This window comes from Elephantulus edwardii, unplaced genomic scaffold, assembly GCF_000299155.1.
Source record: "Elephantulus edwardii isolate Elephantulus edwardi_28Jun2011 unplaced genomic scaffold, EleEdw1.0 scaffold00093, whole genome shotgun sequence".
Lineage (NCBI taxonomy): Eukaryota > Metazoa > Chordata > Mammalia > Macroscelidea > Macroscelididae > Elephantulus > Elephantulus edwardii.
This window is the reverse complement of record NW_006399843.1, coordinates 12,461,238-12,483,894: the sequence shown is the minus strand read 5'-3', so window position 1 is coordinate 12,483,894 and position 22,657 is coordinate 12,461,238. Positions and strand designations below refer to the sequence as shown.

The following is a 22,657-nucleotide window of genomic DNA, read 5'->3' as shown; positions in this document are numbered from 1 at the left end:
AAATGTTCTAAAGTGAAATTGTGATGATTTCACAATTCTGAAATAAACTAAAAATAACAGAATTATACACTTAAGATGGTAGAATCTTATGGCATATAAATTATACCTCAATAACCCATTGCCACTGAATCAATTCCATCTCCAAGCAACAATTTATAGTGTTTCTAAAGTTATAAATTTTTCTAGGGGAAAAAAAGCTTCAGCTTCCTTCAGCTTCCTGGGGTAGCTGGAATCCAACAACATAACACATGATACCCCCTCAATAAAGCAGTTAATTAAAAAATTTTAAAACACAAGTTGTCTGTGAAATATACTCTTATAAGGCGAAGCACTACAAATATGCCAGGTTATTATGTTATTATTGTTGAACTCGGGCAAGTAAGTCACTTCACCTGATTGGGCTTCAGTTTCATCTGTCAAACTGGAGTTATCTGTTCACTATCACTCTGTGAAGTAGCCGAGGAATGCTCATTTATTTATGCCAAAGAACCTCAAGTGAAGATAAAGATTGTTAAGGTATAAAGTTGATGGGGAACAAGAGTGATTAGAGGTGAGAAAAGAAGGGAAAAAGGAGGTGAAAGGAGAGGGAGAGATAAGGAGAGAGGTGTGGAGAGAGACCTTGGAGATAAGATGTAGCGATGGCTGGAGGTGTGAGCAATGACCCCAGATCAGAAATCTAATCCGGGTGAAGTGGAAAGACACACCAGATCAACCTGCCCAGCACTCAGGCTATGCCTGGACAAAGGGGCCACCTGGGGCACTGTCTCCAAAGAGCCTCCCACCCTCCCAGTCCCCTTGGGTGGTGAAGCGGTCCTGCGCCAGGGCGCCCCCCACCGGCGGGCCGCTTCCTACAGGCAGGGCTGCTGTAATTATCCTTGACGCGTCCGGCCCCACCAGCTAGCTCAACTGCCAAAAATGGGCTCTGTGTGCTGGGCTCTAGAGGCAGAAGTCCCGAAGCCAGCCCTAGCTTCAGTCTTGAGACCCCTAACACAGAAGCCCGAGCGCCTCCTGGAGCACAGAGGGGCACAGCCCTCGAAGTCAGGATTTGATGTGGAACAGAGGGCCGCCTGCAAGCCGAGGCTGGGAACTCGGCTGGTGGCGTCCCCCGTCCTGTCCCTCCGGCTTCCTAGCGTAGCTGGGACACGCCGGCACGCGGCCAGGCAGGAAGGACTCTGCACTCCCACGCCCGCCCCCGCCCCCACCGACCCAGCGCCCAGGCTCACCCCGCACGGATCCCCGAGCCCGAATGAGCGGACAGAGGCCCGGAGAAGGGTCCCAAAGTCATGGCCAATCAACAGACACGGAAGGAGGTCCAGGATTCCAAACCCGCCCTAGATGAAAGATCTGAAATGGCCAGAGAGCTAAAGGCCCAGGCCTCCAGGGTGCCACAGCTCGGCGCTCCCCCCAAACCGCTGCAGGGTCCACACTGGAGATGAGCCTCGGACTCGGGCGTTTCATGTCTGGGAGGGGAGGTCTGGGAACCGCGGTGGGTCTCCGGCCAGCCCTTTGCCTTCCCCACGCACATCCGCTGCCGAGGAAAGGGCAGCCGAGGCAGCGGAAGGAGTCGGGAAGGGAAGGAAACTGAGGCTGGGGGCCCAACGGGTGAGGGCTTGGGGCTGGCGAGGATTTAAGAATGGGGGCAATGGAGGAGAGAAAAGGGGATCTGCAAAGGGATGAGGTGGGGAAGGGTGGGAAACAGGAACTTGGAGGGTGAAATCGCTATTTCTCAAAGATTGAGGAATTAGAAGGGAACATGAAATTTGTGGAAAGGAAGTCTGAGAGCAAAGGATGCAGGAGACTGAGGAAGAGAGAGATCAAAGTGAGGAGAGATGAAGAGGATGACAAAGTGGGCCTGGAGGACCCAGAAGTGGGAAGAGGCAGAGGGACAGGGAGAGGCTGAGCGTCAAGGAAAGACGCGAGGACAGACTGTAGCAGAGGGTCGTTAGGTGTAGGAGATGACAACTAGCGGGACTAGTGAAGGAGTAGGAGACATTGAGGGCTAAGGAGGGGCGAAACCCGGGGTCAAGGGAGGTTAGGGAGCTGATGTCAGACCTGTGGGCACAGAAGTGAGACTGCATGGGGCAGAGAAAAGAGGTAAGGGAGTCTGCAGAAAGCTGGCAAGAGGAGTCCTGAGTACTTTTCTGAGTTGTGTTTTTTATTTGGGGCCGGTCGGGGGTACGCTGGGGAGGTGTGTTCGGCTGAAGTCTGCGTGGCAGAGTGGGCTGGGATTTCCGCGAGGGGCCTGCTCCCAACTCCCTTTGGCCTGCGCCCGCCCAGGGCCTCCATGGGACACAAGGCCTCAGTGTTGGGCTGTAGGCGGCCGCCCCACCCTCCCCGACTGCCGGACAAGCGGCCTTTCTTTGCACGCTCAGGGAGAAGGAGCCGCTTGTTTGCGCGGCCAGCGGAGGAAAGGAGCGGCCTCACGCACCCGCCTGCTCCGGGAAGGGCAGCTGCAGGGAGGGTGTTCGGGGCTGTGCGTGCGGGGTGAAGGGTGCGGGGCTGAATGCATGAATGGGGCTGCGTGTGAGGATGTGTGCGGCCGTGTGAAGCGTGCGTGCAGTGCGCGGTGATGTACAGCGTGTGTGTACGCGAGACGCCGTGAGCTACAGGGGTGTTATGAGCCAGAGTGTAAGGGGGAGGTGCTGTGCAAGAGACGCCTGACGGGTGCGGGGAGGTCGTGTTTGTGTGTGATGTGTGTGTGAGTGGGTGAGCCCGATGAGTCAGCCTCGGGGAGTCTGGGACCGCTGAGCTAACGGGCCCAGAATGCAGCCCCGCCCGGGCGCCCCAGGTCCCCCGCCGTGCGGTGTAGCCACAGGGCCGAACGCCGGCCACAGCGGAAGCGTCTCCGGGTGTCCCCGTCCGCACTTCCCCCACCCGGGGGAGTCCCGCTGACTCGGCCCAAGCCGGCTCCGGGAAACTCCGCAAGGATTCGAATCCTGACCGTGCGGGTGTGGTGTGAGCCTGGGACTCACTCCCCAGGATCCCACATCCGGCTTCCCGGCCCCTTAAGACGTGGGACCTTGGGGGAGGGGCTGGGAGGTCCTAGAAGCGCCTCCCATCTCCCCGGACACCCCAAGGGACAGAAAGAAAAATTCCCTAAGGGATCGCCCTACCCCATCCCGACTCTCTTAGTCCCGCCGTGGGAGGGGGCTGTTGGTGCAGAAGCTGGAGGACGAGGATACGCTCACACACACGCCACCCGAGACCCCGCCAGCGTCCTGCTGGCCGTCGAGGTCGGGAGGGAACTGGGGTGCCCGCGAGTCTTCAAGGGGCGAGAACGCCAGGGCCCCCCCTAGCGGCGGTGCAGCAGCAGCCCGAGAGGGCAGAGGCAAGCATCTCCCAAGAAAGCGGCCAAGCCGACGCCCCACAAAGCCCCTTTAACTCACCTGGGGCTCCCTCTCCTCCCCTTTGGTTTTCTTCCAGGATTCTTAACCCAGAACTGGCCAAGGGGTCCCCAGCAGGCCTCCGGGATTCCCCCTTTCCCAGTTCCAGCCCAGCCATGAAAGAGACTCTGGTGGGAGCTGGAGCTCTTACCTGGGGACTGGGGTCGGTCTCTTCGTCCACCTCTGCCGCGGAGGCCTTAGGCTCGAGAGGATAGAGTTGCTTTTCCCTGGAAGCCTGTTGTGGAGGAGGAGAACCAGCCTGTCCCCCCCCCCCCCCCCAGTCTCCGCCCCTGTCCCGTCCGTCCGCCCGGCCAGCGGGAGAAGACGCCCTTGTGGGGCTGGAGCTTAAGGTCCCCCCACCCACCCTTTCCCACAGCGGCACCTCCCCCCGCCTGCACAGCGCCTGCTTTGTTCATCTTTGCAGCTGGGCTTCCAACCCGCCCCCCCCCCACCTCCTCCGCCTTCCCCTTAGGACTCTGCTAGACCACCTTCCACCCCCAGCCCTTGACGCCCTTCCAAGAAGGTGTGGGGTGTTTTTGACAGTCTCTCCCTTTCTTTTTAACCTTAAATACCCGAATGTCTCAACAGCTCCCAGTGAAACGCAAAGTCGTGGCCTCTGCAAAATTCATTTTGAAACACCTCCTTCTGTATAGCTATTGAGAGACCCAGGTCTGCCTCCTGACATACTATCTTACTTTATCTTAAGCCCCACCATGATGAGTTGATGACCCCACACAGAAAAGTGGTCCAGTGGTATAGAGCTGCACTGCTAATCCAAAGGCAATCAGTTCCCAATCCACTAGATGCTCCTTTGGGGGGATGGCCAATCTTCTTCCGTGTGATTTACAGGCTCTGAAAACCTGCTTGAGGGTCAGCCATGACCCCAAAAATGGGTTGGATTTACAGACTGGGAGGTGAGAGGTTGAGTACACCGTTCTGTAGTAGTTCCGTAGTCTGCAGCAGTGGGAATTAAGAAGGGGGGTTGTGTGTGGGAGAAACAGAAACAAGAACCACCTACTCGAGGAGCTTAGAAACAACCTGGTTGGAGTCTCCATCAACCCCCACCCTGAAATTGAACGCTGACAGTGGAGCCTTACCTTGCAAAGTCAGCCTGCCCCAGGAGACTGGCAGGGGAGTCCCTGGGGAGTGGAATTCAGTTAGAATGGACCTCTTACTCTGCTGGAAGAACCCCTGAGAATATTCCTTACTGAAGGAGCAGCAGGATCCCAAGGTTGGCAAGGATTTCAGCTGCGGTGGGTAGCAGAAAATATGCTGGCCTCTTAGGATGGGTAAATCCTGTTCTGAGTCAGTGGCTTTCATTTATGCTCTCACTCCCTAACCCAGGAACAAGAGGCTGAATTGCTGGAATCTCTGGTCACTCATTGACAAGCCCAGCATATAGCAGCCCCCCCCCCCCCCTTACAGGCTAGAGCTGACCCAAGCCAGGCAGTAGGCAAGGTGGGGGAGGGGAGGGGACACTGCTGCCACCTGCTTCAGGTAGCAGTGATGGAACAATCAGGTTCCAGAAAACATAGTAGGTGCCAGGAGACCCCAGGGTTTAGAGAAAGAAATTTCATACTTCCTTCCTTCAAACTTTGAGGCTCATAAAAAACATTTTTAACTCTGACCACATTTCATAGGACAGATCCCAACAGTTATTCTCATAAAAAAATGAAACCAAAAAGCCTGCTGTATAAGACCCCAGCACTTGCGGGGAAGGGGTCAGATTGGGATACTTCACAGAGACTTTTCACATAAATCTGCTCAACTCTCAACTCTACTTTCTTGGGCTGGAGATATTTCAGGGAAAATAAGCTTGCCAAGGAGGCAGATGATGATGAGGCAAAGGCTTGAAATTGTACCCAGCTTCTGGATCTTCCCAACCCAGGGACCAGCTGACCTCATGACACAGGCTCTGTGCAATGTGCCCTCTCCCCTGCAGTGTCGAGAGGCTCTGTTCCCACAGTTGGAGCACTCAGGGGACCTAAGTTCTACCACCCCCACACTCTCCTACCCCTCCCCATTTGCACATCTGGAGCCCATCAGAAAACCTCAGTGATCTCTCATAGTTATGCAAGAAGTTGAGCAGCTGGGAGCTCAGGAAAGGGGGAGGAAGAGAGGGAAAGAAAGTAGAAAACAGCTTTCCAGGCATGCTTCAGACTTTCCAAAGTAGAAGCAGGGGGAGAGGGCAAGGGCTAAGTGTGGAAGGGAGAGTGGTGGCTTTAAGGCCTTCTGTTTTTAGCTATGTCAGATGTGGATTTCCACAACCCTTGTCGTTTTCTGGCACATTCCCACCTCTGTCCTGCCTCTAAGCTTGTACTCCAGGTACAGACAGAGGTGACCATTGCTTGCACTGCAAAATTTTCCTATAGGAACACTCTCCCAGAAAGCTCTTCTCCTTTTCTGGCCTCTTTGGATCCTGAATTCAGGCATCTTTAGTGTAGGTGTGGTGGCAACAATATTCCCTGCCAAGTAACTCCTGCATCCAACTTGGGGAACAGTTCAAGCCTTGCTTTAATAGCTGCAAAAGAACAGTCCTGTTTATATTAGAAATTGCACAACCCACACCTTAATCCAAAGCTGTGTACAAACTGAGCAGTTAATTTAGGAAGGACAGAAGACTAATAATCTACATCCATGGTTCAGAACTTTTTTTTTTTTCAGAACTTTTCTATGAGCTGAAAATAAGAGGCATTCATTTGGGCAAAAGAATGGGAGGCAACCTACCATTTTTAAACAGTCCGCTCTGTTCACACAAAGCTCTCTACGGGAGCTTTTCAGCTTTGGTGGTGGTTGTTAGGTCGCTAGCAGGACTGATAGCGACCTTGTGAACAAAAGATCTGAACCCTGTTCTATCCTGCACCATCCTCACACTTCCTGACAAACAAAAGCCCATTGAAGCAGTCACCGTATCAATCCATCTGGTTGAGGGTCTTCCTTTCCTTCACTTACTCTTCATCCTTCCTTCCCAGCATCATGTTCCTCTCCAAGGAATAGCACCTCCTAGTAACACGTCCAAAGTATGTGAGGTTCTGAAGCCTCATCATTTTCGCTTCTAAAGAGCACTCCAGATGTACCATCTCCAAGACATTTATTCATTCTCTTGGCCTTCTGTGGGATGTTCATTGCTCTTCTCCACCACCACAGCTCAAAGACATCAATTCTTGTCTGTCATCCTTATTCACTGTCCAGGTCTCAGATGCATAGCTAGTAATGGAAAAGACTATGATCTGAATCTTAGCCCTCAAATTGACATCACTACTCAACAATCTGGAAAGATCCCTAATTGCAGATTTTCCCAGTGCAATGTCTCTCATTTCCTGATGCCTCATACCAAGGGTGTTTATTATGGATCCAAGCAAGATCAAACTGCTGACAGTTTCAATCTCCTCACCATCCATCATGACACTGTGTTATCGGCCCAGCATTGGACTAAACTCTAAATAACCACTTTACCTCTGTCCTATAACATATTTTACTTTGGGGGCAGAGGATGGGACAACAGCTTGGTTTGGAAAGGAGGTAGAAATTCTTAAAAAACAAGTCCTTGTACCCACACCCCCCCCAAGGGAAAGACGTGGAACTGATGCTTGAAGATGCTGTCTGCCTGTGGGTAGCAACAGAGCACACCAACCTTCCTATTGCGGATCTTCTAGGAATTCTAAAGCAATTCTACAATGCAAATATGGCTTCTTTAACAGAGGGCAAGAGAAAACTTTAGATGTGAATGCTTCAAATGAAAGATATACATAATAATGGAGAGTCAATTCCAAGTTTTTACTTCCTTTTGAGAGATTCCTCTCAAGTCCACAATGCAGAATGCTCATTTCCACTTCCACTGAAGCCTTTGTTGACTGATTGTAGTTATTTGCCTAGTTTAAGGGGAAAAGCTTTCTAAGCAGATCACTGCTCCTGGCTAGACTCTAATCTTCTTGAGAATGTGAGTTTTTTCTTTTAAAAACCCTTTTCCTATAATGAACCTTGTTAGATGTGGCTATTCATAGCCATGTTATCCCTGGAAATCTACTTACCTACCTAATGTAAAAATTGTTAACTGCAGCTGTCAGTAATGCACTGAGTTGGTAGATTTGGGGTCTAAAACTATTTTGAATAGATGAACAAAAGATCTATATCCACAGAGATCTATTCTCTCATCTATATAGATTTATGCCGCTCATATTAAACAGAATGCTCAGTTAGATATAGTTATTTTGCTAGTTTCCCTCACAAAAAAGCAGGAAAAAGTCTCTATGATGCAGGGGAGGAGGGCAACTTTCTTGGGCACAGTTACAGTCTCAGTCAGAGGCAAGAACCCCTTGGCACTATTAGTCAATACTTTATCTTAAGGAAATAAAACATAAAATAGAAAATCTTTGCTTTCATCATTAAAACAGTAACAATAACTTTTTCCAGATATTACTTACTAAGGGAAATAATTTACCTCCAAACAACCTGACATTTAATAAAGTTAAAAAACCAAGAGGCATGAAAAAGTAAAACAAATATACTAAACCCAGTGCCATTGATTCTGACTAAAGCTGACCTCTCATCAGGTTTAAATCTTAACAGCAGACTGCTTCATTTTTCTTCTACATAATGGTGAGTTCAAACCACCACCAATCTTTCAGTTAGTAGTCAAACAGGTTAATACACTACATCACCAGATATCCTCATAAAAATGTAAAGAAAGGGCCTTTTCTGACTTGTCACAATTCCTAAGGTATTCCTTACTCACTTTAGATCACTAAGTTCCTAGTAATGTCTGTCCACTGTAGAAAAGGCCTAAACCATCAATTATTATTGATGTTTTTAGTGTCTTTAATGATGAAACCTTTTCTCTAACTGCATAGACGTTTCTGACAAAATTAAGATTCCAGATCTGGTGGTCTAATGGTAAGAAGCTGCACTGTAATTCCAAAGGCATTCAGAATCCACCATCTGCTCTGCAGAAGGATGGGCAATCTCCTCCCATGTATTTACTGCCTCTGAAAATGCGCTGGAGAGTCAGCTATGGGTTGGTTCCAACTCAGTGGCACACAGCAACAACAACATCCCTTAAGTAGCATCACACTCTAAACCTATGTTGTCAGAATTCCAAAAGAAAAAAAACAAAACCAATATATCCTAATTTCTATAACATGGGGAAAAGAATTCTCAGATTACTCTTAAAAAAAACCACACACACACACAAAACCAACCCAACAAAATATATCATTAACTTCCTTTAATCTTCAATCCTATTATATTACCCTGAATCACCAAGTAGACAACAAGGTATGAGTCAAGAGTCTAATTAACATCTCATTTTATAATACTCTTTATTTGATTACGAATTTTTCTTCTTTGTGTACACTGGAATGTTATATTCCCTATGTATTTTACAGGGTTACAAAATGTCTCTCATTTTAAATATTACCCCAAAAGTAATTAAAGAGGGAAAAAATGGTTTTTGTGAAACTAAACTCGACTTTTAAAAAATCATATGGACAAGCAGCTCTCAAAGAAAACTGGATTAATACGATTTCTTCCCTACATTAACTACATAACAGATTTCTTGTCCCAGTACCCTTCTTCAACAGAACCTCATGTGGAAACTAAGTTAGAGATAATCCTTCCCTGATACAGTTAGGGGAAAAGGAAAGGCTAGAAATTTCTTTGGCAAATAATTGCATCATGGCCATTAATATGGTGTTACTGCTTTGCTTCAAGTACAATGCATTTTTTTTGCAGGGAAGGTCAGATGTTCAGAACAGAAATGGTACTTTGCAATCAAAGTGCAGGAGGTCCTCTATGGACTACTGTCTTTCCAGGGCCAGTAGCTGCAGGCTGGTAATAACTCTTTGCCAATCCTATTAAGTGCATTACGGAGTCAAAAACCATTTCTGGGGCTGAAAGATGTAGTCTTTTCCACTGAAAAGTAATGGATGACATAGAGCAACCACTAAATAAATGCTAACAGCCAAAATAAAAGACTTAGGGGAGAAAGAGTTTGAGAGACAGAACAGACTGGTGAAAATTGCTGGGTATGTTGGAAGGAAATGGGGCATATGCATGAGTAATCACTATACACCAGTATAATCAACTTTCTGGTGGTAGAAATGGAGAGTCTTTCTTCAATATTCAGGAGCAATGGTGGTATTGGCAGAAAGACTCACTGAACTCCTATGTGCCAAATCAAAACATTGACAGGGATAATGACAGAGCAGTTGGGAAGAAGGAGGTGACGGATTTGAGGAACGTGGGTCCATGACAACCAGTGAGCTATTAAGTTTTAGCTAAAGGACCCAAAGTATTGAGGCTTGCAAGCTTGGGCAGGACTAGCAGCAAATACAATGATCTGTGGCTTGGCTATAAAATCAATAACCAGCCATAACCATTTTCCTCCCAGCCATCAGAAGTGGGGGCTGTGTCATCTAAAAGCTGCTTCTTTAATTCCTAGACACAGTGGCACTCTCTAACTGGAGTTAATAGGCAGGCCTAAGGAGAAAACTCAGCAAAGGAAAGAAGGGATGAAGGGCCATGTAAAAAGGACATCTTTATCTTTCAGATTCTAAGCATTCTACTCCCTCAGATGATCGATCACCTGTCTAGTCCAACAACCAACAATGGATTAGACCAACTTATTTCAAGAAGGCTTAATGAATGCAACGCCTATATACAGATAACTCTAGTGCTTGACTGAATAACAAGGGGAAAAAACTAAAGGAAAGATTAAATTTGAAAATAAAACTTATTTTAAACAAAGTATGAAATATAAGTACATTTAAGTATTAAAATAAAGGACAGCTTAGGAGAAGGCAGAGAAGGTGTTTAACTGGGGCACTGTCTGTAAAGCTTGCTTTCCTGCTGGCCAGTAAAATCTGCCAAAGAAATCAGCAGCCTTTCCCTTTATGTCTGTGTCATTTCTTTGCCAAAGAATGTCTCTGTGACACCGACACACTTGGGGATGAGTTGAAGGTCCTTGCACGTAGAGAATTGTACATCATATCAGAAAAACAAGGGTCTCCAATGGCTTGTAGGTTTGGAAAAAACTCTTCAGCCACTGTTGGCTTCTTCTTTATTAATTTGAAATTTTTTCCCCTTCGGTTCCTTCTTCTTGGAATTACAGGATTTCATACTTATCCACTAGGAAAGTGGTCTCCGTGGAAAATCTTACAGGGCTGTTTCCATCCACTTGGGTCACTTTGGTAACCTAGAAAAATATAAACAAAGAATAAAGTGGAGAAGACTGTATCTCCAAAACGCTAAATTTGTACCACAGAACTGATCAAATTCCCTAAAAGTATTACTAAAAGTAAAAATATTCAAATTCCCTTTTTTGGGCTTAAGACATTAATGACTTCAGATATAGTGGGATGGGCATGAGTAAGACACGGGGTAAGAACGCCAATTTCCATTGATCCCTTCCTACAATTTACAATTACAACTTACGGCATCATCTTTCCCAACGAGATCAATTTGTTCTCTGGATAGAAAAGACAAGTATTAAACTTTTTGAATGGAGGGAGCTCTGGTGGCAGGAAGCTGCACTGCAATCACAGAGGTGTACAGTTCAAATCCACCAGATGCTCTGCTGGAGAAGGAGGGGCAATCTCCTCTTGTACCAGTCAGATCCGCTTTGACGGTACATGAACAAAAAAGAATAAAATAAAAAAATTTTTTAAAAAAATAAAATTTTTGAATGTAAGCTTCTAGGGGCTAAGATGTACAGTATTAATAAGAAGAAAGAGGACAAACATAAGTGGATATACTTCAGGCTCTGCCTTAGAAAACCTATGAAATTCATAAAGACACTTGTCTCTCAGTATGATCAATGAACATTTTAAATCAAATTACAATATTGTAATTCTTTAACATTATTTATGTTTACTCTTAGCCTCTTGCATCTAAAATCCAACTAACGCTGCTGCTCTATCACACACATTTTCTAGGCATGGCTGAGTTCTTCTAATGAGGTATTTTGTTTGTTAATAAATATTCAGTAAATTAGGGAGCACTGGTGGCCTAGTGGAAAGATGCTGTACTGTAATACCAAAGGAATGTGGTTCAAATCCACCAACTGTTCAGTGGGAGGAAGATGAGGAATCTCCTCCTGTGTGATTAAACTGCCTCTTAAAACTTGCTGGAGGGCCACTAGGGGTCAGTTCTGACTTGGCGGTACTCAACATTCAACAAATGCCTCTATAATGTGACGCTATGAAGCTAAGCCAATAACTAAAGAAGAAGGAGAGAGGGAAAGAAGGAGGGTGGGAAATTGAGCTGCTCTTTGGAATCAACCAGTAGAAGCAGCTAAAATTTCCCAAACATTTACAGAGGAGACAGAGACCAGGTAGAAAATAGGACGCTACTAGAACAACAAGCAAATAAAAATGAAAAGATGTTGATATAAATTGATTCCCTAACACAATTTCAAAGACTCAAGGAACAGAGAGCCAAAATAATGGTCTAAAGACTAAGGCTAAAGGCACACAGTTCGAATCTACCCGATGCTCTGCTGGAGAAGGAGAAGCAATCTCTTCCTATGCCAATCAGATCTGATTCGACGGCACACACACAAGAAAGAAAAATAAAAAGAGGAAAAAAGACTAAGGCTCACAATAGAACTGGCTCATTATCTATACTATGAGAGGAAACTAATTATAGTTATTAATAATCCAAAAATAATTTCCTTTTGTATTAGAGTATCTCATAAATATCTGTAGTAATTTTTCCTTCAAATAAAAAGCTTTCATTCCCAGGATTACATGTTGAATATTTTGCCAAATGGGTTATAAAATATACAGCATTTAAAAAAAACCAAACTGTGGGCAGGGAGAAAAGTACGGAAATGAATTAATGGAAATCCAAAACCTCTATAAATGTCTATTAAAATTAATAATAATAATAAAAATACATGTATATAAAAAATATTTAAAAATAAAAAAAGGCCCAGTCTATGGTATAAAGAGATGGCCAAATACAGCCAGAAATGCAAAATCTGGAAAGAATAAAGTTGATGAATGAAACCTTCTAAAGATTAAAAAAACAAAAAACAAACAAACAAAAAAAAAAACAACTAAAGTATGTAACTCTTACACAAACTATACATACTTTTTCCATGTATTAAATTTCTCTACTTTTACAACCTAAAGAGAAAAACTGAGGTAAAACAGGTAAGAGAGTTGACCAAGAGATAGTATTTACAAGGGATCTCAGCTTGTCTGATTTCTCTCCAACTATGAAACAATACGCCTTTTGGCCATCTGTCCGACCACTTGTCCCATATTAAGATCTTTATTAAAATGAAGTACCTGTATGTTACAGTAATTTCTTTTGGAGATGAAGGAAACTTGAACAGGGAAGAAGTCATTGGGCTGCCCAGCAATGCTGAACTCCAGGCTGCCACTCTTATTTTTGGCATCAATTACTGGCAGACACCACTCCAAGGTATTTCGTCGACTATCATGTCGATACTCGCCATCAATCTCACCAATCACGGGTGCACCAACACCAGACCTGTCATGAGAAATACACCCTTGCCAATTTACAATTCACAGTAACAAAAACCAGCCCCAACCAAATCTGATTACTCTCCTCAATTCCGTATACTTGTATGTAGTCTTGGAGAAAAAATATTTGTTGTAAACTGTTGAATTGGAACTGACCTAAAGCTGACTCTTCAGAGCGTTTTCAGAGGCAGGTAATTGCAGGGAAGAGACTGCACATCTTTCTCCTGTGGAGCAGTGGGTGGATTTGAGCCACATAACTTTACATTGGCAGCCCAATATCTTTCCACTAACCACCAGAGCTCAACAGGCTTACTAATAACTTCCTAGGGAGCTCTAGTGGGCCAGTGGTAAGGCAGCTTCAAATCCTCTAGCTGCTCCGTGGAAGAAAGATGGGCAATCTCCTCTAGTGCAATTTACAGCCTCTGAAAACAGACTGGAAAGTCAGCTATGAGTCAGTTCCAATTTGAAAGCACATAACAACTTCAAGGATCAAACAAAGTCCCACACTTCTATTAAGGGTAGGACTCAATTCCCTGTGAAGATACAAGAAACTATAGTTACTTCGCAGGTGTGCTGTTTGTACTTGTGAACTAGATCTAGGACCTAGAAGGGGACTGACAAGTAGGTAAAGGAGATGTATTTTTACAAATCCTGCTGTCATAAGAGTAATTTTAAAATACTGTCAGGGGAGCTCTGGTGGCCTAGTGGCAAGGAGCTGCAACTACAATTCCAGAGGTGCACGGTTCAAATCCACCAGATGCTCTGTCGGGGAAGGAGGGACAATCTCCTCCTGTACCTGTCAGATCTGATTTGACGGTACACTCACACAAAAATAATAAAAAAAAAATTTAAAAAAAAATACTGTCATTCTCTTTAGAGGTGACAATGAGGGTAGAGGGAGAACAGATTCTAATAGTGGAAGAAAGTTTTAAACAACATTCTGTGGTTATTTAGAATGAAGGTAAATTTCAGCCTTTCAGAGAATCTTCTTTAAAAAGATTCTGGAATGTTTCAAAACATATTTGATCCCAGTGAGTTTATTTACAATCCAATATGTGGACATTCACTTCAAAAGTGAAGATGTAATTATTCCTAGGCAAAACGGGAACATGATGGTGGAAGAGAACCAAGGCTAGTTAGGATGTACTTTGCACCCCCACACATGGCTGACAAGCGTGTCACCTACTCCTACACATTCTAAATTTACCATCTTTTAATTTACCAGTGACACTCAATGCTCTTTTTAGGGGGCAGGGTAAATAAGGAAGACAGAAAACTTTAAGGATGATACAAGGCTATTATTAACTCTTTCCTACAAATTTTATAGTCCCAGTTATTTTTCTGTAAATGTTTCTTCTCTGTACCCTTGGTTCCAATTCTAAATCTAATTTTATGTCTTGGATCATAGGGTAAAATGTTGTCTCTTTGGGATTCTATTGTAAAACTGAAGACAGACACAGGAAATCACCAAACCCACAATTATAGGCTACTGGGAAAGGCCTAAAAATTGTGGCATCTTAAAAAGTCTAGTAAAATAAATCTCCAAAAACAAAATCCACACTTGTCACCAACATTTCTAATAGGTCAAGACAGCTGTCTTGGTTATCGAGTCCTACTGTAACAGAGCTATCACAAAGTGGACATCTTTAACAAAACAAAAAAATTTATTTTCTTACAGGTCACAAATCCAGAAGTCCAAATTCAGGGTACAAGCTCTAAGGGAAGGCTTTCTTTCTCCTATGAGTCAGTTTCAACTCAATGGCACTTCACAATATACACATATATACATAAAACAAGACTCAACTTATGAAATACTTAGGAGTGACAGACGTGATCATTATGTTGTTTATGGTTTCACAAGTGTTTATGTGTCAAAACCTGTAGTAAAGTTATACAAATAAGTACTGTTAAGTTTATTATATATCAAATATATTTCAATAAAACTGTTTAAAAGCATAAAAAAATTCATGTGGTTATCTTCATAGTTTCCCTGAAAATATACTTCCATATGTAATTTAAAGTTTACAGCACTAAGAAGAAAAAAAGAATCAGTCTGGATCTCAATGTTTTGAGAGCTGAAAAACAGGAAGATTGAGAAGTGGCTCCTCCTTCTGGAAATCTTCATCACTACATGAAAAAATTTTAGACTGCTAACAGAATATATAGTTCTAGAATTTTCAACTGCTTCTTTTTGTTTGGCTTGGTTTAAAATGCCACACACCTCTTAATTTTATTGTGGTAAAGTGTGTGTGAGAAAATGTTAACTATTTCTTAAGTACAAACCCCCCCCCACATAATGAATGACACATTAACAACACTCACCACAGTTATGTTATTATCAGCAAGACACATTTCCAAAAGTTTTTCAAGACTCTGAATAGAAATTAAGTATCTCTTCAACAAGAGTTCTCACCCCACCTTTCACCTGTTACTGTATGTTAGAGCTAGAACCAACCCACAGCTCACCCTCCAGTGGGGTTTGAAAGGCAATAAACAGTACTGGAGGAGACTGTTCATATTTCTCCCACAGACCAGCTGACGGATTCAAACCATGTGGCTTTGAGATTGCAGTGCAGCTTCTTTCCCAAAGGCCATCAGAGCTTCCTTAATCCCTAGAAATTAATGTTTGTCCCTGTGCACCTGCTTATTTTAGATCGTTCATGTAATTATTATAATAGTTGTCCTTTTGTGTCCAACTTATTTCACTAAGCATGTTTTCAAGGTTCACCCATATCATAACAAAACTTCTTTTCTCTTTATAACTGACTAGTACTCCGTTGTGTGTATGAGTGTGTGTTTATTTAGCCACTTATTTGTTGTTTGCTATTTGGGTTGTTTTTACCTTTTGACTACTGAGAATATGTTGCAGTGAAACACTAGCGTACTAACAGCATGTATCTGAAATCCTGCTTTCAAGTCTTTAGGATATATACCAAGGAAAAGAATTGCTGGGTCACATAGTGTTACAGGGATTTGAAGTGGGTTTCCTCTAAATGTTATAAATCTTAACCTTTATTCTGTGGATGTAATTTCATTTAGGAATAAGCTTTCTTGTTAAGTTAATGAGGGCACAGAAAAAGTAAGGTGTATCTTAAACCAACACTTGAGACATAAAGGCAAAGAAGTACAGAAGAGCACCATCACCTCACGTAATCAAGATCACCATGGCATAGAAGCTGTTAGGAGACAAAGATCTTCCTCCAGAATCTAGAGCTGGTGCCCTGAATTTGGACTTCTAGGATCTTTAACTGCAGTCATTCTATTTAACTTTGTGAGAATTCTCTAGACTCTTCCATAGTGGCAGCACCATTTTACATTCCCACCAGTAATTCAACAAGGTTCCAATTTTTCCACATCTTCACTAATACTTGTAACTTTCACTTTTCTGCTATCTTCCAAGTGGTATTGTGGGTTATGTGGGGGGCTGCCAGAAAACGAAGGGTAAGTTCAAATTCACCAGTCACTCTGGAGGAGAAAGATGAGGCATTCTGTTCCCAGAAAGATTTATAGCCTCAGAAACCTGACAGAGAGTTGCTATGAGAGTCTGGACCCCAGGCAGTGGATTAGTGAGTGTGAAATGTGAAATCCATTCTTTGTAAAGTGTACAGTTCAATGCATTTTGACAAATGTATGTAGGCTTGTAAACAGCCCCATTAAGTCACCCCAACAAGTTCCCCGTGGTCTTCTACAGTCAAGTATTTTCTCCTTTTTTTCAGAAAGTCATAAAAATAAACTATACAAGCTTGGTCTTAAGAAATGCTTCTTTCACCCCTGGTTATCGCGGCTTTGTTCACAATAACAGTGAGTTGGAAACAACCTAAGTGCCCATCAACAAACGAATGGATAGAGAAGCTGTGGTATATTCACACAATGGAACACTGCGCTGTATTGAAAAACAAGGAACTCATGCAATATTATTCAAAATGGGTGACCCTGGAGGACATAATGCTGAGCGAAGTATCTCAGTTACAAAAAGACAAATACTACATGGTGCCAGTGTTGTAAAACAGGACTGACCTCGGGGTTGGGGAGAGACTGAGAAAGATGGGTTCAATAATGTATACTGCACTGAAACCAATGAGGGAGAAAACTGTTTAAAAGGGATATGTGATTAGGTATTTTTGTCATGATGGGAGTCCAGAGCAAAGGCTGCATAGTGGAGTGGGCCTGGGGGGGAGGGACTGTAAAACAATGAGAATTTTTCTTTTACTTTTCCAAGAGGGGAGAGTGTACTGGGGGGAAGGTTGGGAAGGGAGAAACGTGCAACAATGAATGAAATGAAATCCAGAGTCTCTGTGAATTTTCATTTCAATTAATAATAATAATAATAATTTTTTTTTTTAAAAAAAAGAAATGCTGGCAAGCTCTGGTGGCCTAGTGGAAAGAAGCTGCAACTACTGTCTCAGAGGCGCATGGTTCAAATCCACCAGATGCTCTGCTGGAGAAAGAGGAACAATCTCCTCCTGTACCAGTCAGATCTGATTTGATGGTACACACAAAAAATAAGGAAATAAAATAGATTAAAAAAAAAAAAGAAATGCTGCTTAACATAGATAAGCAGCTGGATTCTTCCAGAACAACTTCCAAAAACCCACTGTAGGGAAAGTGTTTATATGGGGGGGGGCATCACTTACGGGAGTGGGATGGTGATAACCACATCATTTAGTTCTAAATTATCTTCTTGTAGCTCATATTCTATGTTGACATCACAGCCATTTCCACTCTCAGAGGGCCAACAATTAACTGAGGAGATAAGCAAAGTAGGAACACTGGAGTATTAGAAAATGAGGAGAGAAAAAGTGGCAAATCAAAGCTCCAGGCCTTATATATCCTAATGTAAACTACATTAAAAGTTAAGTATTTCAAAATTGAGACTATCAAATATTAACATTAATGAATTAAATGAACAACTGTAGCACTAAGTCCACTTTGAAAGGTCATTTGGTTAAAGAGTTCTGCTGTGATAAGAGCTTACAGGCTAGGTCTATTTCTAGTTCTTGGTGCAGACTAGCTAACTGGGACTGGACAATAGCACTTACTTGTCAGTGGAATAAAAGATTCCTCTGTAGTTTGTAGTCTCCACTTTAACACTCCTACGTCACTGTTGACTGGAAATGATTTTTCTGGATTCTTCAAGCCAATTAAAGATTCTGCAGTGAAAAGTTTTTTATCCACATTTGGGTGGGTCTGAAATAAAAGGGTAAGAAAACCAACTTCTGATGTTCAGAAACAAGACAAAAAATAAATTCCCTTTGGTTTTACACAGTCAAAGGCTTTCATTCAAGAATGACCTAACTATCTAAAATAGGATAACTAAAAAATTAAAATTCTTTTTTATTTTGAATATATTATTTTCAATCTTCTTAACTCTTTCAAAAAATACTTCACAAGAATAGCATCATAATGAGGCCAGACTTGCCAAGCAGGGGACCAGACAATGGTCAATTGCCTGGTATGATTAAATCGTGTCTTTCTACCAAAAGGCAGGAGAGGAAAAAACTCTGTGGACAGATAAAATTCCATCTAAAGGGCTCTGCTGTTCAAATTCAGACCAACTAAGATATTCTAAGCTTTTAAAAGGAAATCTTACAGAAGTAGAGAGGAGAGGAATTACTTTTAGATAACAAAAATAAAACTATCCTGCAGGATAGGACAGAAGTGTCCCTCAGGGTTTCCAGGGCTATTAAGTCTTTATGGGACACTCAATCTCATCTCTTCTCTTTGGAGGAGCTAGTGGTTTTGACCCTCTGATCTTCTGGCTAACAACTAGAAGCCTTAACACCTCAGCACTATCAGAACATTTTTATTTTGGGATAGCAATTTACATATACTGAGAAGCCAGCAAGTTGTTATTAAATACTGCTAAAAAAAGGTAAGTTTTATGGTGATTATGAAAAAAAAAAAAAGAAAAAAAACCCCACCCAAAATCTAAACTAAAATAGATAAAAAACACACTGTCCCTTTAAAAGGCTATGCTCCTATGTCAAGAGATTTAAAGATCAGCCATCTAAATAAAATACAACAAGAAAAACTACTGTTAAAACAGAGGAGGGTCACACATATTCTAATCACTGAAATATATGCATGTATTTTTTAAGGATCTTATGCACTTTTCAAATACACTATTAGACACTGACCATACGCTGCCATAACAAGCAGAGATAAGCTTAAATAGTTGCATAATAGGGAAATTCAGTGTCATAGCCTTTTTTCCCCTCCTTTTTTAAAAAAAATTTTATTATTTTTGTGTGTGTGTACCGTCAAATCGGATCTGACTGGTACTGGAGGAGATCGTCCCTCCTTCCCTGGAAGAGCATCTGGTGGATTTGAATCGTGTGCCTCTGGGATTGCAGTGCAACTTCTTGCCACTAGGCCACCAGAGCTCCCCTGTCATAACCTTTTTAAAATAAAAGTACTATTAAAAAAATAAGGGATAAGAAAAGAAAAATGTTTCTATTAGTTAAAAAAATTTGTTATAAAAGTTATTTTTTAAGCAGAATTCTGTATAAATTACTCTCTTTTTGCTTAATACTAAAAAATAACTCTTTAGATCTTTTATTATTGAGTATTTAAACAGTTTAATACATTTCAAAATGCAAGAAATTGCAAGAAATTCCATTAGCAGGAGGTAATTTTAATACAAGTTCTCTCTGCTCTCAAACGGATTGGGTAGAGAATTAAGATCGTAAGGCATATACGGTATGCAATAAATTACCTTCTTTGCTATGCATCTGGAAAGGCATTCACTATGTAACTTAAATGATAATCTGTTTTGTGGTTTATATGAGTAACTACAATTGAGAGAGACTGTGTGAGGTAAACAAGCCTTACTACTACCCTTAGCAGAAACCTTTACACACCTGTAGCTGCACCCCTTTCTTATCTTCATTTTCCACATGAAGACGAATTCGGCCAAATTTATCATCCGAAATTCTAAGCATGATCATTCCATGTAACTCCATATTCTGTAGTCCTCCATCTCTTCCACAGGTTAATGTAATCTTTTCCTCAATCTTCATATGCACACTGTAAAGATAAATACAACTGATTAAAAGAAGCCAGAATTTCCTTTCTCCAAGGCTGCCCATATTTATTGTTAAACAGTGATTAATTTATACTTCTTTAAGGCATTATACTTTTTGATACTGAAACTTGTCTCTAGAAATTCAAGACTTTCTGCAATTTCTTTATTTCTTTCTCCTAAAGAGAATTCTCATGCATACAAGATAATGTACTAAAGTTTTCATGAAGAATTGTCTGTAATAGTAAAAGCTTGAAAAAAAAATTTAAATTTTCATCTATAGGGACATCTTAGATAACTGAATAGTTGGTAGTTGTTTTTAAAAAGGGAAGAAATAGGAGTGTACGAGATAGCTGTTAAGAAAATGGGAAAAATTTTCAAATGTACATAGTACCCTTACTCAGATTTGTCTGTTAACACTTTAGCACATTCAAGTTTTTCATTTGCAATTTGTAAATTCATTTGTGCACAAGCTGTCTTCAGAGAGAGAAAATAAATGTGTGGCTGGGAAACAGAATGTAAAGACTTTTCATTGTATATCCATGTAACTTTTTGAATTCTGAATTACAGGAATGTATTACCTAAAAAGACTAAATAAATATTGTACAATCTATTAATATTCTTTTTACTTGTCATATATTAAAACTTTTTAGCTGAGTTAACTGCAGAAGCAGGAAAGAATATTCTGACACCTTATTCTTCTTGTTTGAACTTCTTAGGTCCTCCGAGAAATAAGGATCAGACTCAAGACTACAAAGGACTGTATTATCTTTTCTTCCCCTACCTCAAGTTTCTGATCCTTTTTACTCATAAATGACTCATATTGGCCCTAATCTCTTTCTCCAGGGAGAAAAATCACAATTCAGATATTTATGAAAAATGATTTAGACTTTTTATACTACTGGTTATTATCATCATCATTTTATCCTGAAATTTATAATTATTAGTAGGCTCAGGTGTTGAGATAAATAGAAAGAGGTATGGGAGTGTGGGGGACATGTTTGACCTCATCAGAATTGGTTCTGTGTTACTGATGCTGTTGACAGAACAGTTCCCCACTGTGAAGTCGGTAAAAGTTAGACATGGCCATTCCCATGTGGCCCTTACTCTTTTTACACCATTGTTAAATTTTGTGAAATAAAAACTGCCAGCTAACTTAGTTGAGTAAAGCAGGAAGTAACACGGCTGCAGATGACGGCATGGTCTTGTCTAAAACTATAGCTTTTATCATTAGAAAGAGGACTGAAATAAGACATGGGGAAATGCAGATCTATTAATACCAGGCAAGTACAAATGGAGCATATTCATTTTGTGAAATGCCACCTGATGACAACAATGAAAGAGTTCAAGAATTTGACATTAACTGTAGTTCTCTTAGTTGTGAACTGGAAAAAATATGGCTTGAGAAGCTGGATCTGGTCTGCTCAAACAAAATGACCCAAAGTATGTTTTGCTGCTGCTGTGACAGGTACACTATCTCTTCTTTCTAGATAATCTTCCTCCAAAATTTGTCAAAAGGACATGAAGATGGAAAGCAAGCAACTGGAGACATAATTTTGCCACAATAAATTCTCAACATACTAATAGGACCCACGTATTTTAGTTCCATTTTACTTTTAACAATTTCAAAATTCCAAATAAAAACATAAGCATTGACTTGGAGAAAAACTTAAGTTACTAGTGTTATTTCTATCATATTGTAAAAAGAACAAGGGCTAGGTAGGGACAGCCATATCCGACCTTTATCAACTTCATAAAGGGAAATTGTCCCTCTCCACAGCATCAGTAACACAGACCAATACTCAAGAGGTCAGACATGTCCCTCACACTCTCATACCTCTTTCTACTAATCTCAACACCAATCTTACTGCTTTGCTGGGTTCAAAATCCAATACGATAACTCACAGGCCATACAGAGCCATATTAGAGAAGTCAAAAAGGTTATAATACAGATTAATAACAGAATATAGTCAAGACAGTTCCCAAAATGTGCATGCAAACACCTCAGCCTCGAGCCTCATGGCTTTTGGCCAGTGTCCCCCTCAGTTCTGCCAATACTGGCTTCCCACTCCCAGTTGACCAACAACATTCTCAGTCCTATCAATACTGGTTCTCCACCCTGAAGGTCCTATCTCATATTAGGTCTCCAATTCAGCCACAGTTGTAGCTGGAGCAAGAAAAGTGTCTTACATTATCCTGCTTTTTCTTTGATGGCACCAGAAGATCTGTCTGTCTCTCCTGCTGGCTTGCTCAATTCAACAGAGAGACTAGAGAATCCCTCTGTAGATTGCTGAGACTGGCCAATCCCCTCGTGGAATGATAGACATGCAATCCTCTCGGGGATGGGCTAACACTAGCCCTATTTGTGTATTCCCACCCATCTACATAGTAAAATTAAATAATGGCTAGAAAAAGCCATATTGAAAGATAAACTCCACAAACAACAAATGCTGGTGAGATTGCAGAGAAACTTGAACCCTTATTCACTGTTGGTAGGAGTATAAAATGGTGCAACCGCTATGGAAGGTTGTATAGCGCTCTCTCAAACAGTTGCAAATAGAAATACCAATTGAGGTGCAAGCACTGTGGAAGGAGGTATGGCGCTTTCTCAAAAAGTTGCAAATAGAGATACCATTTGACCCAGCAGTTCTAGTACTGGGAATATATCCCAAAGAGAGCATAACTGACATCCAAGCAGATATATGCACACCCATGTTTATCGCAGCTCTGTTCACAATAGCAAGGAGCTGAAAACAACCCAGGTG

The 22,657-nt window shown here is 42.0% G+C and overlaps 1 protein-coding gene across 2 annotated transcripts in view; it reads right to left on the bottom strand.

Moving 5' to 3' along the window:
• Nucleotides 1-10,155: 10,155 nt before the first annotated feature.
• The window catches only part of ARCN1 (archain 1), a 34,630-nt gene continuing 22,128 nt past the window's right edge, over nucleotides 10,156-22,657 (bottom strand). The window contains exons 6-10 of one of the 2 annotated variants that reach the window (XM_006890832.1): nucleotides 19,732-19,897; nucleotides 17,911-18,058; nucleotides 17,506-17,614; nucleotides 12,674-12,878; nucleotides 10,156-10,575 (exon numbers count right to left, since the gene is read on the bottom strand). In XM_006890832.1, coding sequence (XP_006890894.1) covers nucleotides 10,486-10,575; nucleotides 12,674-12,878; nucleotides 17,506-17,614; nucleotides 17,911-18,058; nucleotides 19,732-19,897 — 718 coding nt within the window. In that variant the 3' untranslated portion in view covers nucleotides 10,156-10,485. The remainder of the gene's footprint in view (nucleotides 10,576-12,673; nucleotides 12,879-17,505; nucleotides 17,615-17,910; nucleotides 18,059-19,731; nucleotides 19,898-22,657) is intronic. The other variant, XM_006890833.1, reaches the window with a different exon arrangement.